The sequence below is a fragment of the Taudactylus pleione genome, unplaced genomic scaffold (assembly GCF_031769625.1).
Source record: "Taudactylus pleione unplaced genomic scaffold, aTauple2 ptg000154l, whole genome shotgun sequence".
NCBI classification, from domain to species: domain Eukaryota; kingdom Metazoa; phylum Chordata; class Amphibia; order Anura; family Myobatrachidae; genus Taudactylus; species Taudactylus pleione.
This window is the reverse complement of record NW_028284556.1, coordinates 20,650,664-20,669,834: the sequence shown is the minus strand read 5'-3', so window position 1 is coordinate 20,669,834 and position 19,171 is coordinate 20,650,664. Positions and strand designations below refer to the sequence as shown.

The window sequence follows — 19,171 nt, the reverse complement described above, 5'->3', positions numbered from 1 at the left end:
GCAGTGTACACCAACAGGACTTAAGGGATATATTTATTCATGAACTATTAGTTTTCTGGCCAGAAAAGCTTAGGAAAATAGTTCGCATACAGGATAATTAATTAAATACTGTTATTCATTGTCACTATTGTTGGTTCATAAGCATCTAAGGTAAACTGTTGTTGAAAAAGTATTGCATGCATTAATCTCTTGGAATCAGCAGGAGGAGAGGAATCCTTATCGACAACAAGGAGGCTGTGTTCCTGTATAATAAAACTTGATTCGTTGCTTTGGTCGAGTGAATTGTAATTGTAATTGTTATATAATCGTTATTGTAATTGAACTTGTACTTCTTACGGCAAAAGTGCAATTTAACAAAATATAATTTCTTTACTGCAATAAAATGCATAATACGTTTTCTTCAAGCTATTGTATACTTACTTCTTTACATCTCTGTACCCGAGAAAGAACCTAGAAACCCCATTCTTACATATGCCCAGTGTTAGGGGGTGTTATACACAGGGCCGTAGGGAGGGTGGTGCGGCCGGTGCCTCCACACAGGGCGGAATCCTCCAGCGGCACCGGCCACACACTTCTCTGCGCCGGAGGTCTGCAGGAAGAGACCTCCGGCAGTGGTGCGAGCCGCACAGTGAATGTCGGCGCAGGATCCCGCCCTCCCTCCTCCCCTCGGAAGTAAGGGTAAGCGCTCAGGGGGGGAGGAAGGGGGTGGAGAGGTAGTGAGAGGGGCGGCAGTGCTGCACAGGGCGCACTGCCATCTAGCTACGGCGCTGGTTACACATACGCAGAGCAAAAACATCACCCAAGTGCATGCGTTCTCTCATTTGCATTCCTTGCTGACTCAGGCCCACAGTTAGTACCAGCAGGCATCCGAGGTACAAGGGAAGATAGCGCTAGCCAATCGGGGATGTAATACACCGATACAATAATCTATATGTATTTTCCTTGATATGAACATAAATGGAAGATTTTGTAACTCCCTCGAAAATGTCAGCTCACTCTAACAATTCTAGAGACACACCAAGATCAGTCATCGATTTCACTTAAGCTAAACCTTTCTCTCCATTCAAAGTGGGAGTAGAAGTATTTTAGAGCATCAAGATGAGGCCTTTGAAGAGCGAAAGATTTTGAAATGTGGAAGCCAGTCTACTCAGTATTCGAGTATGAGCTCAATGTAGAAAATATGTCTAACATGTAGATACTGGTGAAAATGGAGAAATAAGCCAAATCCCACATTTCAAGAGTTGGGGACAAGAGGCTGACAAGAGGTTGTTCAAGAGCAGTATGTCTACCCTGAACAATACAGAGGACATGTGTGAGGAAAGGCCAGGAAGGAAATCCAGGTTGACGCACAAGGGAATAAATGGGGAAGGAGATAAGTTGGCCATTTTGTTACAACATCCCCAAATGGACCTTGAGAGGTGGAGTACAGGCTGAGCTCATGCAGGATGGGGTCTTTGGGCCTAGGGTAGCCGCAGGAGGGAACTTATAGGAGAATTTACTACAACTGCTGTTTGAAAATATTGCGCAGTCGTGCTGAGTAATAATATTTATGAAAACTGGCAATGCCCAGGCCACCTGCTGCAGAGTACCGTTGGAGAATGCGAGCCTGAATATGCGGTCTCTTACAAGATCATATAAATTCCAACACTCATTTTTTGTAGTGAAAAGAGAAACGAAGAGGAGGGGTAGTAATGGGTAAGGTAGAGAAGAGGGAATGGGTATGTAATGCCGGCTGTCGGGATGCCTCCTGTCATAATACCGTCAGTGCAGGGCCGCAACTAGGGGGGGACTGAGGGGTCATGTGAACCGGGCGCCATCCTCCAGCGGCCTCGGCCACACACTTCTCTGTGCCGGAGGTCTGCAGATAGAGGCCTCCAGCAGCGGTGCGCGCCCTCCCTCCTCCCCTCGGAAGTTAGGGTAAGAGCTCAGGGGGGGAGGAGGGGGGCGGAGAGGGAGTGAGAGGGGCGGCAGTGCTGCACAGGGCGCACTGCCGTCTAGCTACGGCGCTGGTCAGTGGCATCCCGATGGTTGGTATCCCAACAGGGGTCGGGTAAGTATACTTACCTGCCACCCTTCTCCCCCTAACCCTCCCTTCTTGTAGCCTAACCCTCCCCACCCCACACCCTAACACTCCCCACTAGTGCCTAAACCTGTTTACCACCTTCGTGCCTAAACCTAACCTCCCCACCTTAGTGCCTAACCCTAAACCCCTCCCAGTGGTGCCTGACTCTAACCCTCCCTCCGGGGGTTGCTTAACCCCCACCACAAACCTTTTGCTAACCCCGCTAATTTACCTGAACCTAACCAATTCCCCCACCCGCGGCTAACACTAAGGGCGCCCCGGCTCACCTTCGTTCGGGCATGCGTCCTCCTGAATTCTGGCGTCAGGATTAAGATAGGCGTCGGTATTTCAACGCCTATCTTAAGTCCCTTGTCGGGATTCCAGCGCCGGGATTGAGACCGGCAGCCTCGCGGCCGCCAGTCTCGTAACTACATCCCAAGAAGAGATACAACAATCTTGGGAGGACATTCATTTTTATTATACTGGACCAAGACACCAGCATCAATTGCTTCCTCATGGTCAAGTGGGGAGGAATGAGAAGAGATACAATAAACATAGACCAAACAGTCGCTGCTCTGTCTCAGTGGCAAACGCAGGATTTCTAGAGGGGGGTTTCCAAATGCCTGATTTTAGAGTGAGTGTAGCCAGTCCATGAAGAGGCCATAATTACCACTTAACCAGCTTTAATATGCATCATACAAAGTGTATTGTGTGTAATAATTCCAGCATATACAGGACCAGCGGTCACAGTAAGCCATTAGGTGCGGCAGTAGGTCCATCCTGCCTGAGCTGAATATTTTTATTTTAGATGTGGGCACCATTCCAAGAACATGCAGCACTAGTAAAATTCTATTATATTTCTATTATGGTAATGGTGTGGGCCGGGGAGAGGGGTTTCCAGGCTGACGGAAACCCCCCCTGCATTTGCCTATGTGTCTGTTTCACATTTACCTATTACCACGATATATACAGTATATAAAATGTATCTGTGGTTGTAGCCGTTGTATATCAAACTTCCATATGTCTCCAGAAAAGTTCCATATTTTCAAGGTCGACACCAGTCATTTTCGAAACACATTGGTCAGCGGGAGATGAGCTATGACTACCTTGTAGAGGGATTTTCTTTGTGCCCCTTTGATATCCAGACGATCTTTAAGAACTAATGATGCAAAGATCCTATTCTTCAACTCTGGTATGAGTGACCAGTTTACTCCATTAACGCTGTGTGCTGTTTTATTCATTAAATACTGCACTATTTTTAATATATCTTTTGCATATGGAGGTGGCTCCAATTATGGATTATTATTTATTCCCAATAGAAAAAAAACGTGATGTGCAGGAATAAAGATTCTTTCATGTAAGCTTTGTCTAAGCATCTTACACAATTTCTATGATCTTTTGGAAGAAACACTTTGGGTGACAGTGTGGAGATATAAAGAACCTTTATAGGCTTTATCTTGTTACATACATGATACAAGTGTTCATTTTTGTAATATAACGTTGTGCAATTATTTTATGTATATTATTGTATGTTTATAATATAAGTTTTTCGTTTCCTATGATTCTTTTATGACTAAACATTAAAAGTTCAGTTTTACTATCCAAGGTAGATTCTTGTGCCCCAAAAAAGACAGTACTTTCTTTCCCTTTTTCTATATGCTGTTCTTACTCTAATGGGTGTAACTCCATAAAGATATCCCTGATAATACTATATGCATTTTGATTCATTTGAAGTAATTCTACCTTTATCTTAATTTATTTGGCACCAGTGCTCAGAGTCTCCCCTTTTCCCTTCCCTAATATTACATACATACATGTGAGCATCTCCTGATGTGGGTATTCACTGGGGAATAGCATGACGGCTTTAAAAGATACCTTTCTTGGAATTTATTGCACCAGTTACATGTAAGTATACATGTGAGCTAAAAAGATTTTTAATTAAAGGTTAAGGATTATTTTCTATATACCACTTTGAATTATGAAAACCCCTTAAAACACACAAAATGGTGTTATATGTCTCTGGCTAAAATGTAAATACCAATACATTGTTTATGTCTTTATTTTTTACATATGGAACTTTTTGGGAGACATATGGAAGTTTGACATGCAACGGCTACAATCACACAGACTTTTAATATATATATAGTGGTAATAATTATATGTGAACAGACAGAGCGATGACTGTTTGGTATATGTTTATTGTATCTGTATCTATTTTTGAGAATTGGTGGCTCTCCTGTATACAGTACTAAGGAGCTCATTCAGAGTCGGTCGTGAGCGCTCACGACCGACTCAATGTTGCCCCACAGCGCATGCGCATGACGGAGCCGGCTCCGTCGTGCGCATGCGCGAGACCCGGCTAACGACGGGTGATCCGTCGTTAGGGGTCTTGTAGTAAACGGGGCGAGCTGTCGATGTTGAGTAACAGCTCGCCCCGTTTTCTGGGCGGGCCGGGGGCGTGCCTGGCCATACGGAGGCATTCCAGTAGGAACACTTGCCGTTTGGGGGCGGCCCCCTACCTTAGGGTCTCGTCGTAAGCCCCGATGGTCGCGATGGTCTTGACCATCGCGATCATCACCCTTGTCGGTCGTTAGAGCTGTGGGTGTTTCAGAACGACCGCTTGCATCCTACGACCGCCTCTGAATGAGGCCCTAAGTGTGGCAGCTACAGTAGGTTTAATTTTCACCTTTGAAACCTATACATTTATATATTTTCCCTAGGAATGAGAAGAGGCTAAGTTATAGAGATCGGACTAGAAGAATTTAAATTTCTTCTAAATCAAGTCTGGATGATAAAAAGACTGCTAAGCAACATTTTTAATGTGTGAAATAGTATTGCGAGTTTGCCTCTGCCTGAGCCAGCTAGTGAGATGTGTGTCCACCATTTCATAAAAATGCAGCTGTACACATTTAAAGGACCTGGTAGGCCTTTTGTCCAATACAGCCTAGTGGTGACCCTGCAGATAGGGGATCAGTATGAAATACCGCCGGACCTATCCCAACGCCGGAAGACTGTCAGTAGTGAAGACCCTGTCAGGGGATTAAGGTAAGTAACACTAACCCTATCCTCCCCTAACCCTCCCTTAGAAGTGCCTAACCCTAACCTCCCCCCCTAGTGCCTAACGCTAACCCCCCTGTAAGTGCCTAAACCTAACCCCCCGTTCCAGCAGCCTAAACCTAACCCGCTCGGTGGGGTGCCTAACCCTGACCTCCCCCTGGGGGTGCCTAACCCTAACCTCCCCTTACCCTAGCCTGACCCTAACCCTCCCAGGGGGGTGCCTAACCCCAAGTCTCCCCCGGGAGCCCTTAACCTAAACCTCCCCCCCCCCGCAGCTGTCCGCATCCGCCGCCCGGCTTACCTTCGTTTGGTATGCCGGGCGTTGGGCTCCGAGCGTAGGGATAATGATGGGCATCAGAATTTCGCTGCCTATCATTAGTCCCCTTTCGGGATTGCACAGTTTGGAAGCCGGCGGTCGGCATTTCGACCGTCGGCTTCCTGACTGCATCACAGCTCTTTATTAATGTTGGGGCTGAGTGAGCGGAGAGATCATTTGCAAATTTAGCTGACAGATCAGATGTTTCTAATCTTTGTGTCTAGCTCTGCAAGAGCAATAAGATTACCCCTGATCATGGCCTTACAAGCTTCCCACACCACAGACAGGGTTATGGCAGGGAATTTGCTTATTGAAAAATATTCTGTGTGTCTGCAAGCTTCCACAAATGAAAGCGGCCAAGTTAGAGGATATCTTCCAACCTGTAAGAGACTTGTGTCTGTGAAGGAGTGCACACAATGGCCAGTCCAGCTGAACGGGGGAATATCAACATCAACAAGCTTAGTGATGAGAATGTAGAAATAGAAAATCAATGCAAGTGTATTTTCTATGGGGATCTGAGTAAGCCTGGTCCAAGCCATTAATTGCATGTCAGTAAGCTAAGATGAAGTGTTCCTTAGGAAGGTCTGCACATTTCTTTTCCAATCTCGTCATCTCTACCGTAAAGGGTTGTGTGAAGCAGATAAAGAGGGTGACCTGTCTGGGCATCAACAACACTATAAGAAATAGTAAAAAATACCAAAACATAGTAAATTATACATATTACTTATACAAGTTGTAAATACCTAACTTTGGTGATGTATTTATACTAGGTACTGGAATGCAAATCCCAGTTAATAAAAGCAATGATGTCACCACTTGAGTTCTAAATTCAAACATTGAAAACCCTAAACCAAGGTGTTACTAGACACCGGACAAAGCAGTGGCTTAGAGTCAAAACCTGCAAAACAAGTAAAAAGAAAATGTAAACCACACCACAAAGAACAAGAAGAGGGATGACAGTAACCAGGTGTAGATTTAAAGAAGTACAAGACACAGCAAGGACAGGAAGCTTGTCAGGACTGCGACTATTTCAGTACATAAAGAGAGACTACTTTTGCCAAAGTTCCATTGTGGTCGTTGGAGGAGCTATCATGCTTGCTGGCATGCTTCTCATTCAGGGGATAGAGTGTAAAGTGATCATCTGTTTCTCAGGTGTCGTCAGGTTGTGGGATTCCTAGATTACTCATTATTTCAAACCTGATTCCATTTGGGTCACATGTTCTGAAACTTCCTATGGATCACAGACCTCTAGTATAAAGCCTGTTACTGTGTCTCAGTGTCTGTGCAACGTTGCTTTCAGGTCTTTTCTTGGACTCCTGCCAGATCCCCGCTGTGCCTGTGGATTGCTGTGGACTTTGTTATATTCCAGATGAACTTCTGATGCCAGTTATTCTCTTTTGTTACAGATCTTGGTGATTATTCGGAATCCAAAAGACACAGCTGTGTCATATTACCATTTCACAAACAGCAATCCTGTGCTTCCCACATACAGCTCTTGGGACTTGTTTTTCAGAGATTTTATAAGTGGAAACAGTAAGTTATCAATACGCGTATTGCATCATTAGGTGCAGAAACTTTTATGATGCTCAGTCAATGTCACCATTTCAATGAATAGCTTTTGATTGCATGTGTTGTAACATAAACATATAATTTGCAAATACATTGCACAGTTTAAACACTCCAGGTGATACTTCAAATCAGGACTATTCCACATAAAACCGGACAGTTAGGATGTATGTTTCTAACTACAAGAGACTTTGCTAGGTTCCCGAAATACATAGAGCCCAATAAGTGTGTCACATAAATTGCAGCAAATAGAGATGAATTAAAATAATATTGTTCATGATCATTTTACTTTGATACAAGGATGCAGCAACACTTCTACTGTCTCTACTTGGCTCTTCCTAAAACAACACCCAGTACTTGCTAGATGCATGAAATATGTTTATTTATTTTATCCTCAAGTCTCTGCCAGAGCAATATATAGGGGGTAATTCAATTAGCCGCAGGCAAATTACCCACACCGGACAATTCAATTAGCGGGGTTTACTAGAAGTGTGTAGAAGTCTGTGCGAAAATAGGCTTTCCCGCGTGCTGCGTGATCAATTAGCAATCGGGCATATCCTGCAGCGAATTGAATTCCCCCCCATAATATTACTGTCTCTCAGCTCTGAGCCTATTAACTTAATTTCAACCAGTGCACCATATGTGTGGAGTTTGCATGATTTTCCGTGCAGGCGCAAACATGTAATTGTGCCGCTTTCATTCCACACAATTTTGTTTTGTATTTATTACAAAGATGCACACGTAATCAGTGCAGCTACCAGGCACCTTTGTGCTTAGCCTCCACAGAAATGTTACTAGCTGTGTCCTATGACATAAACATTTTCTTTAAGTTATGTTATGCTTTTGGAATAAATTCAATATGAGAAACTTGGACAATATTGATTTGTTTTATATATGTGTAAGACTTGCATCTGGTCTGATGGCTCTTATGAAAAGTCAATGCCCACACCTCCAAGCCCCACTCCCCACTTTCTTGTTTTGTACAGGTGTGTGATCTTTTGCACAAACACAAACCATAGGCTCGCACACACAACCATGAAATAGTATGTCTGCATAACGTGACACACAGCAATAATGAATTCTCTCATCCCAACTTACTGTTTATCTTTAATTATTCCTCTCTTCCATCACTACCTTTTCCAGCCCTGACCTGGCTTCCCATTTCTACAACAGCACATTCATTTCACCCTAGACAAAGCAACATCAGACAACACATGAGATCTCAGATGATCCGTCTATCAGTATCAACCATAACACACAGAAATGGACCGGCTACCTGTAGTGCAACTCTGAGTGGCACAAGAAGAAATTGTACTCAGTGTTGACTTCCTGCTCCATAGATTCTTCTCTGCAGCTTAAACTACTGTCCTGTCATTTGCCAATCAAACCTACTTCACTTCTGTAATATCATTCCAGCCTTCTAATCCTTGATGTGGATTTGTACACACTTCTCTACCCACCTGCACCAACTCCTTTTAGTCTCATGCCAGACCCTACATATTCCACATACATTTCTTGCACTTCCCAATCCATCCTAAGTTCATTTTCCTCAAGTCCCCTGTAACTGAAGATTAATTCTCTGCACTTACCTCATTGTCTTACCCCACAACTGCCCTCTATCCCTATTGATTCAATTTCTAACTCAATCTGTCTTTGCCCATAAACACATTTACTGTATTTTATTCATTATACATTCACTAACCCCATATATATATAATTTATTGGGTTGGGTACAGAATCCTGCTGCCGGCATCCCGATAGGGTTAGGATACCAACAATTGTCGGTCAGTATCGTAACCCTCCCCTCTCCCTACCCCTAACCCTCCCCCCTCCCCGGTGCCTAAACCTAACCCCCCTGCTCGTGCCTAAACCTAACCTCCCCTCCCATCCCCGCACCCTAAACCTAACCCTCCCCCATTAGTGCCTAACATCCCCCCTAACCTAAGTGCTTACCATTCTGATGCCAGCGTTTGGAGGCCTCTGCCGGAATTCTGGCAGGTGTCAGGACCCCGACGTCAGCATTCTAAGTGCCGGCATCCCGTTTGTCAGGATTTTGACCAGATCCCCCCATCTATTCACCCAGTCTTTCTCAAAGTACCACCCATTTTCTCTTCTCCCCTTTTCCTCCAACTACTTAAGTGGTGTCACATTTCAGGGTCTTAACGCCACTTATGTCCGGCGGTGCCATCTCACGGTCATCCATGCTTTGTCTGGCCATCCGTGGCATACCTAAGCACTGCACCTCCATTGTAAACAATCAATCCGGCTACAGGGACGCGGCCAGATTGGATTTTGTCATGTGATTCTTCCAATCTAACCGGATCCCAGAGGCTGCACTTATATGATCTATGCTTAGCATACTTAGAATACCCATCAAAACTGTCAGGACAAAATTGTTGTTGACCAGTGTTATCTGTTTAATCCATTCTTAAAGGTTGTTTGCATGTGTTCTCTATTATAGTAAGTTATGGGTCATATTTTGATCATGCGCTTGGCTTGGAGAAACATATTGATGATGGGAATATACTTGTACTCACATTTGAAGATTTAAAAACGGTGAGTGTTTGCCATATAGAACTGTATGTATTTTCTACAACAATAGTAACCATAATAGATGTTTTAATGATTAGCAGTAAATTTACTAAGATGGGAGTTGCCCATAGCAACCAATCAGATTCTACTTCTCATTTATCTAGCACCTTCTAGAAGATAATACCTGGAATCTGATTGGTTGCTATGGGCAACATCACTTTTAAATAGAACTCCCATCTTAGTAAATGTAGATATGCATACTTGCCAACATTTCAAAAACAGTTTCAACGGACACTTTGTTGTGGATTTGATATACATATATCATGTAAGTTATTAGCCTAAGTGGACCTGGAAATAAATGTTAAGAATTTCATCTCAAATACTGTACAGAAAAATAGGGATTTATTGTGCAGTTGGACAGTGTTGAATAAAAGAATGTTTAAGGGGCAAACCTCTCTGGGGAAAACTGTGGAACTGCCCCTGGAAATGACAGACCGTTTAAAATTATATATCAGTTAGGTCTGTTACTTTCTGAAAATGCACACGAACGCACGCACGCACGCACGCACACACACACACACACACACACACTCTCTCTCTCTCTCTACAGAAATGTATTGACTGAGTCTCTCTCTTCAATTTAACCCATGAATTTGTTTGCTTTCTCTCTTAAAGGACTTCACTGCAGAAATAAGGAAAATAGCAGACTTCTATGGGCTGTCTATAACAGATGAGCAAATCCAGCAAGTTCAAAACAAAACTACTTTTACATCTATGAAAGAGAATTCCAGTAATACTCACGGAAATATAGGAGGTGCTTTCTTCCGAAAAGGTTAGTATAATTATGAGATGCTCTTCTTCAGAATATATTTTAAAAAATATATATATATTTTAGGCTCACACAGTACCTGTATATAAGGTCTACATGTTATTAGCGTACGGTATCTAGGAAAAATATATAGATTATTCCAGTAGGAATTTTACCTACATTTTTCTATACAATTTTAGCTTAGACATAAGTCATTATGCATAGAAAAGTCTTGTTATTTATAAATTTCCATAAAGAATTTTGATTATATTAATAAAATTACATGACCAAGTTAAAATAATAATATTACCTCTAAGTGGAGTCATGGAAATTCACATGAGCATTCAAGAAAAACAGTTTTCTAAAATATAAGTTTGGGACAGTTTTGAAAACCAGAGAGTGGGTTACTGCATATCTTATGCTGTAATCAACAGTAACCAATCAGAGTTTAGCTGTCATTTTTCTAGTAGAGTTTAGAAATAACAGCAGACATTTGATTTATTGCTATTACCACATCTTTTTAAAAATCCCTTCTCAGTGCACCAGGTCCCACATGACTCTGCTTGCATCGAGCAGCTTTTTTTGCCCAAAAATGTCTTGGGGCGGGAAGTAAAAAATTTTCATATGTACTAAGCCCCGGCCACCCGATTTTCGATGAGGAGGGTAACGCCAGGTTTTTCTGGCCATGCCCTACAGAAGCCTATGGGCTTCTTACCACATCTTGTCCCCCCAGCACCTCTCACAACCCCCCTCACCTCAGTCTCCTGCATGCTCCTCCTGGGTCCCCCGCCTTCTTATGGGTGCATGGAGGAGGAGGAGGAGCCCGCGACTTCCTGCAGAGTTCACCAGCAGGAAGCTCCCGGGGCTAGGAGGAATAAAACACACATATTGGCCTTCACAAGATTAAAACACACTACACTGGCCTCCACAGGAATAAAACACACTACATTGGACTCCTTCTGTTATGTACACTTCTTTCTCTGTTTGCATTATGTTCAACTCCTTTCCCCCGTTTGTCTCCCCTTACCCTCCTCTGCTTATACTACAGATGTGTCCCCATACACCTAGCCTCAATACGTTAAAAACCGTTTCACAAGACTAATTAATTTCATATTCTGCACTTGTATATCTGTGTGAGTCTGAATCTGTATATGCAGTACAATGGAACTTGGCATGGAATAAAGCCGCGGCTGATGCATCGTAGCTCATCGTATACAGATTCAAACTCCGTTGCACACAGATACACAAGTGCCACATATCAACTTATTAAGTATAGTCTCATAAGGCACTTTTGTCACATCGCATTGTGACTAAGGGGGGGATGTACTAATCGTATGGTGTACATCCCGCCAGTCACCGCACTGATACTGATCGCATATGCACTAACATATGCGATCAGTATCACAAAGGACAACTCTTGCGATAATAGCTTCCCTTTGCGAAGCTGCCGTTGCCGGTTGAGGGGGTCTCAAAAATAGCCCTGTCCACTACCCATTCTGTGAAGTAATTTTTCCTCTTTGCCTCTTTCCAGTTTCAGTGCATGTCCTCGTGTTCTAGTACTTGTCTTTCTTTGAAGAATGTTTCCCTTCTGTGCATTGTTAAAACCCATGATATATTTAAAAGTTTCTATCATGCCCCCCCTTTCTCTTCTCTGCTCCAAAGTATACATATTAATATCTTTTAGTCTTTCCAGGTAAGTTTTGTGATGTAGGCCATACACCATTTTAGTTGCCCTTTTTTGTACAGTCTCTAATGTATTAATATCCTCCTGGAGATATGGCTTCCAGAACTGAACACAGTATTCGAGATGAGGCTACACCAATGGCCTATACAGTGGTATTATTACTTCTTTCTTTCTTCTACTGATTCCTCTCCCTATGCAACCAAGCATCTGACTTGCCTTCCTCATTGCTTTGTTACTTTGCTTACCTGCATTTAAATCACCTGAAAAAATAGTGATTCTTGTTGTCATAGTGGGCACACTAGTGTTACTAGGGTTTTTAGGGATAATCTAGAGTGCTATGAATGAGTAAGATTGTGAAAAGTGCCCCCCCCCCCCCCAAAAGAAAAGCAAGGTCTTCAATCACCTGACAATATAAAGTCAGTTCCATCTATAATAGAATAATATGTTTCCCATTTAGACATCTTACAAAGTAAATTTAGCTCTGTTGTAGTGACCAATGACAGTGACTTTCTAAAACATTCATCATTTCATTATATCTTCCCCCCAACATCTATACCACCACCAATGACAATTCTCATTATGGGCCAGTGCACAGTTGAATGCTGCAAATGCAACCACATTGCCTGCATTTAAACAAGTGCTTATACTCACGTGTATGCTGAGTTGTACACATCTATGCTTGGTTTCATAGCCATCATCATTATAAGTGCGCCCTTGCCCCAGCCCTATCCATGGTGCTTAAAGGATCGACTCTACATAGCCCTCAACTGCTTTTATACACTTTCAACACATCCTCTCTTAACTTAGCCTACGTGTGAGCCCCCCGTTGCCACCAAGTTTACCCATTCAGCCGCATGTGGAGATGTGACTGAGTTGCATAAGACTCTACATTGGCCATAGAAGGGCAGTCTCTCTTCTCCAGAGCATATGTAGTGCGAAAACACACACAATATCCTCCCACAAAACTTGCGTTCAACTCTGCAGCAATCCTTAAATGGAACAAATACTTTTGATGGATTTTTTCTTTAGGTATCTTTAAGTGAAAAGAAGTTTCAACATGGCAATAGAAAACTTTAAAAGGCAACAATATTACCGACTTTGTGCCAAGTTTACAAGTAAATTACTCCTGTATTTAAAAATATTGAGAAGCTCATATACCGATGTCATACTAACCTTTTCCACTTATAATTATTTTTAAGGAGAAATCGGGGACTGGAAGAGTCTTTTTACAGAAGAACAGAGTAAAGAGGTGGATGCCAAGTTTGAAGAGACGCTCACAGGAACAAAGCTGGGAGAGAAGATAAACTATAAAAAATATTGTACATTTTAGAGACTTTGTTTTCCCTCATGTGAAATCATGTTTAATTGTGTTAAATAAAGTTACCACACATATATAGACTTGTTTTAAATATATTTGTATCACTCCTTCATACAGAGCCGTAACTAAGGTTTGCGGCGCCAGGCGCAGGCCACGCCCCCTCCATATGATGTCACACCGATGGGATGGGTCTATAAACAACGATAATTACAGCAATGCCGGGAGGCTGTAGGAGCAGCGGTGTGACGTCTGAAGCGTCCTACGGGCGCACCAGGCGGCACTGCTGCAGAGATTCTGGCAGCAGGGTACCGTTCAGGGCACCCCGCTAGCCAGATACAGGACCCAGATAAAGGAGGGGTGTGCACAATACTCGCACACCCCTAGTTATGATCCTGCCTTCATACCTGAAAGTATGTAGATTACAAGTGATAAAAAACATATTTGGATTACAATCAAGCAACAATAGAATCTATAGAATGTGGAGAAACTTCACTGTTCTTATTGAAGCACATACAGTACATATAGCCATTGATGGAACTACAGTGATTGCAGGTAGTGCGGTCCACCTCTTTCTGCTCTTTTCAGTGCAGAGCATGGAACCTGGAGAACTGCATCGGCACTGCTTGGCCCATTCCTAAGTTTTCCTATAGGACCAAGCGAGAAACTATCCTGGCACTGCACATAGTAAATAGGCTCATAGGGCTCTATTCAGTGGCGTCGCTTACCTTAAATGCACCCGGTGCGGTGGTTGGTCCGGGGTCCATGGTCTTGCACGCCAGAGGCGCGTGCGGGGGGAAGGGCGTGGCTTTGTCCCATGAAGCCACGTCCACTTATGTTTTGCACTCTTGGTCACACCCCCTGTCCTCTGCAATAAATGGACAGGGGAGAGGCTAGGGGCTGCTGTACTGCTACGCTGAGTAATCTTCCCAGCTCAGCGCAGCAGCAACTAGTGCACAGCCAACAGCCTCTCCCTTGCATCTGTGGCTGCAGCTGCTCGGTGACACCATCCGAGGGGGTGACACCAAAATAGCAGAGCAGCTCTGCTATTTTGGTGTGACCCCCTCGGATGGTGTCACCCGGTGCGGCCCACACCCCCCTTGTGACGCCAGTGGTTCTATTCATAATTAACTAAATCTGTTTTCAATTTTTTACATAAAATTATTGTTATTCATCATCAGACTCTCCTAAAATTACCACTTCCGAAAAACTGGCTCTTTTGCGGAGACAGTTTATCAGAAAAGTTATAATTTTCCCCTGCAGCGCCGTTTTCGACAGAAGATTCTTCATGCTGTGCATGCGCAGCATCTGATCAGCCACAATATATTGGAATAGTTGTTATAAAAATATCTATTAAATAAATTATATATTTTTTGGAGATGGGGACGAGGGGAGCAGGTACATCCTCTACCCAGTGCCTTCTCTACCCTCTGCCCCCGATGTCGCCTCTCCCTCCGGTCCATGCTCGCAGCCTGCCCCGATGTCTCCTCTCCCTCCATAGATCCTCTGCCCCAGGCAGTATGGACTCTGCCGGTGCCGTGAAGCCTGTAGGACAGTAGATAGCAGCTGCAGGTAGGGTGGATACAGCAGGAAGGGATTTGTACAGATCCCTTTGCTGCTCAAGATGCCGTGTAAATGGCCTCTTGTGAAGGGATTTGGAGGCCGCACGCCATCTCAGAATGGCGATGTTAGGATCCGCGGGTAGCGGATCATCTTGGTGGCAGGTTCCAGCCATAGTTGCGACTGGGATACTGCATCTAATCCTGTCTTTTCTACTTCAGGGTCCATAGGGTATCCACAGGATACCTTGGGGTATAGGTGTGATGTCAGTCGCAGGGCACCATAGAGTTAAGCTTTCAGCCTCCCAGGATGCACTAGGTCCCCCTCCCATACCCCGCCCCCGGGCCAAGGCACCTCAGTTTAGTTTGGTGCCCGGCCGGAGTCGGGTGCACCTGTTGGAGTGGGGGCTAGAAGAGCCCCTGAAGCTTTTTCTTCATGCAGCTGTGGCTGCACATCTGGATGAACAGCATGGACAGTCAGTCCTGACGTCCATGCTGTCTTCCCTACACCCCGCCGGTACCAGAACGCCGGTACTGATCCGGGGATGCTGGTGAGCATCTGGGGTCACAGCTAGCGGTGACCCCAGATGCTCCGGACCATGGCCGGATTCAAGGGGGACAGAGGTAAGCAGCGGGGTCCCGCGGTGGGTCCCCGCTGATCACATGGTCCTAAGTCCCCAGGCAGGGGGCTCCCTGGGGACTGGCTGCAGCGTGGAGCCAGGCGACCAACCTGCGCTTCCACTACCCCCTGGGACAGCGGACCGCAGCAGAGCGGTAGCGCTGCGGCGTCCCAGGGGTTAAATGCATGCCAGGGGAGCGCGCCTTCCCTGTCTCACAGCCGGCGCCTCCCCCGCTGCACACAGCCCTCTCTGCACTGTGCTGACTGGTCCTGTGTCAGCGCTCCTCCCCCAGGCCAGCTTCTCTCTGCTCCTCGGCGGCCATCTTCTCTGCAACGCATGGTGAACGCTGCTGGAAGTCTGGAAGGAAGCATCGTGGTCTGGGTCCCCCCGCATACCTCTCCTCCGCTGTGGCTCAGGTCTGTGTATGCAGCGCTGTGTCCTACCAGGCCCTGTGTCTGTGTAGTTGAGTGATCAGCGCTGTTAGTGCAGGAATTGTTATTTCTCTGCATTGTATGTGACTGTGCTAGCGCTGCCTGTAACTTTTCTTCTCTAAACTGTCAGCTTTATTACTGTCCCTGTTCTTTCTGCTAAAGCCCTTGCGGTGCGGTGCTGCAGGGTGGTCTCTCGCCTATTTAATACTTAATTGGTGAGAGAGGTCACATACGTGGTGCCATCATGTCTGAAAGTGATTTTCCCCTCCGGCTACAGTGTACCACGTGCAAAGTACCGTTAGCGGAGGGGGAGGGTAGCGCGGAGGGCCTTTGCCGGCAGTGTTTGTCCATGGCGCGGCCTATTACGGTTACAGCACCGGTACAGGAGCCGCCCTGGGCTTGTTTCGCTCAGGCGTTAACAGCTTTAGTGGGCCAGTTAGCTCCGCAGCCCGCGTTTACTCCGATGGGTTTGTCCCAGCAGTCTGTGGTGTCGTCACCCATGCAGGGGTTCCCACGACAATTGGTGGTACCCCACAGTCTCCCTATTTCCCCGCTCCCGGGTTCTCAGGAGCCAGCGTGGGTTAACTCCCTGACGAGTTCTGTACAGCACTTGTCGGATGTGTTGCAAGGGGAGTCTGTGATGCGGCCTCATAAAAGGCCGGTGGCGTCTCTGTCCGCTCCTTATGAGGATGACGAAGGGACGTCTGATGATGGGGAGATTCTGGATCCTTACGATCAGGAACCTTTCCATACTAAGGACGCTGATGCTAAGTCCAAAGTATATATTCCTGGACTTATTCGGGCGGTCCGCACAGCCTTGGTGATTGAGGACGAAGTTCCCCCAGCGGCTAAATCTAAGTATGCCTTTTTCAAAGATGTGAAGGGCGATGCCACAGTCTTTCCTCTTTCGGGTCAGTTGGTGGACCATTTAGAGGAGGCGTGGAAACAACCTGGCAAAAGATACCAGCCGCAGAGACGCCTGGCGGTGGCTTATCCGTTCGCGGATAATTATTTTGCTAAGTGTGAATCCCCTCCACAGGTGGATTCTCACGTGACCCGTCTTGTCCGTAGTGCCACATTGCCGATGCCATCCATGTCCTCCCTTAAGGATGCTACGGACCGCAAGGTAGAAATCTGCCTGAAGTCCGCTTATTCCCTTGCAGGGGGGGCAGCACGGCCGGCTATGGCCATTTGCTGGGTTGCCAGAGCGATGGAGCGCTGGGCGGATTCATTAGAGGCTTCTTTTGAATCCGACTGTCCGGCCGAACAGGCGGAGTTGATTGGCAATCTCCGTTATTCGGCCACCTACATCAACGAGGCGGCTCTAGACATTAGTACTCTGGTGTCTAGAATTTCTTCAGCAGCGGTAGCTGCTCGTCGCACCTTGTGGCTGCGATCCTGGAAGGCGGACGCAGATCCAAGAAAGGTCTGGAAGCGTTGCCGTTTACCGGAGAAGTTCTCTTCGGTCCGGATCTGGATAAGATTGTGGCCACGCTGGCGGCAGCCAAATCTGCTTGTCTCCCGTCGGCCGCTGCTCCTTCTGGTTCTGGACCATCGTCCTTTCGGTCATCTAGGGCCCAGGGCAGGCCCAAACCACAGTCGTTTCCTCGACAGGCTGGCCCTAAGAAATCGGTCAAGCCCCGGAAACAGGCATGGAGTACCAGACATCCGGCCCCCAAGCCAGATGACAAGCCTGCGGCCTGACGGTCCGGGTCTCCCCTTGGGGGATCCCAGGGTGGGAGGCCGCCTGCTGCAGTTCTCCCGGTGTTGGTCGTTCACTACGACAGACACTTGGGTTCTGGAGGTGGTCTCTCACGGGTACGCCCTCTCCTTCCAGCACAGACCCCCGGCTCGATTCTTCACCACGGGTCTACCATCAGACCGGAACAAGGCTACGGAGCTGCGGAAGGTATTGCACACTATGCTCCAGGCTGGAGTTATAGTGCCTGTTCCATTCTCCCAGAGGGGCCAGGGTTTCTATTCAAATCTATTTTTGGTACAGAAACCCAATGGGTCATATCGTCCGATTCTCAACCTCAAAGCACTCAACAAGTCTTTGCGGGTCCCGAAGTTTCGGATGGAGACCCTACGGTCCATCATTCTGGCGCTGGAACCTGGGGACTACATGGTGTCATTGGACATACAGGACGCTATGGCGGTCATGGCGGCTTCTCTGCGGCTGCAAGGAGTCCGCATGTTGCCGTACTTGGACGACCTGTTATTGGTGGCAGGATCTCCAGAGCTCCTGTTACACCACTTGGACCTGACCATTGCACTGCTGCAACGGCACGGCTGGCTAATCAACTGGCAGAAGTCCACTCTAATCCCGTCTCAGAGGATTCTGCATCTTGGAGCCTTATTGGACTCGGGACAGCAAAGGATCTTCGTGACGGAGGACAAGATCTCTGCTTTACAGTCAAGGGTGCGCAGTTGTCTGCACAGCCGCCGGGTATCCTTACACTCGGCGATGAGGTTACTGGGCTCCATGGTGTCGGTGTTCGACATGGTGGAATACGCCCAGTTTCACTCCAGACCTCTGCAGCACCTGATCCTGTCCAAGTGGAACGGGCTGCCTCAGTCTCTGAAGTTCCAGACGATTGTGCTCACCCCGGAGGTTCGCCTGTCCCTTGCGTGGTGGTTAAAGACGACCCACCTCAACAAGGGACGTCCGTTCTGGGTTCCAAATTGGGTCCTGTTGACAACGGACGCCAGTCTTCGGGGCTGGGGAGCAGTTTCGGGTCCACACTTGTTCCAGGGCAGGTGGACACCGACAGAAGCGGAGCTTCCAATAAATATCTTGGAACTCCGTGCGGTCTTCAATGCTCTCCTGCAGGCACAGCGGTTTCTCCAGGGTCACCCGGTGCAGGTCCAGTCGGACAATGCTACCACCGTGGCCTACATAAACAGGCAAGGAGGAACTCGCAGTCGGGCGGCTCTCGTAGAGGTCTCTCGGATCCTGGTTTGGGCGGAGCGCAATCTTCCGGCCATATCAGCGGTCTTCATCCCGGGAGTGCTAAATTGGGAGGCGGACTTTCTAAGTCGCCAGGACGTTCATCCAGGGGAATGGTCCCTGCACCCGGACGTTTTTCAACTACTGGTGGACAGGTGGGGTCTTCCAGAAATCGACCTCATGGCGTCCCGGCACAACAACAAGTTGCCGGTGTACGGGTCTCGCACAAGAGACGAAGGGGCGTCTCTGGTGGATGCTCTGTCCGTCCGGT

General features: G+C 46.5%; 1 protein-coding gene across 4 annotated transcripts in view; it reads left to right on the top strand.

The window, feature by feature from the left end:
- LOC148521936 (sulfotransferase 6B1-like) overlaps nucleotides 1-13,421 on the top strand; it is a 45,123-nt gene extending 31,702 nt beyond the window's left edge. For all 4 annotated transcript variants that reach the window (XM_088474393.1, XM_088474395.1, XM_088474394.1 and 1 more), the window contains 4 exons: nucleotides 6,842-6,968; nucleotides 9,463-9,557; nucleotides 10,209-10,365; nucleotides 13,225-13,421. In XM_088474393.1, the coding sequence (XP_088330519.1) occupies nucleotides 6,842-6,968; nucleotides 9,463-9,557; nucleotides 10,209-10,365; nucleotides 13,225-13,355 (510 nt within the window). In that variant the 3' untranslated portion in view covers nucleotides 13,356-13,421. The remainder of the gene's footprint in view (nucleotides 1-6,841; nucleotides 6,969-9,462; nucleotides 9,558-10,208; nucleotides 10,366-13,224) is intronic.
- Nucleotides 13,422-19,171: the final 5,750 nt, after the last annotated feature.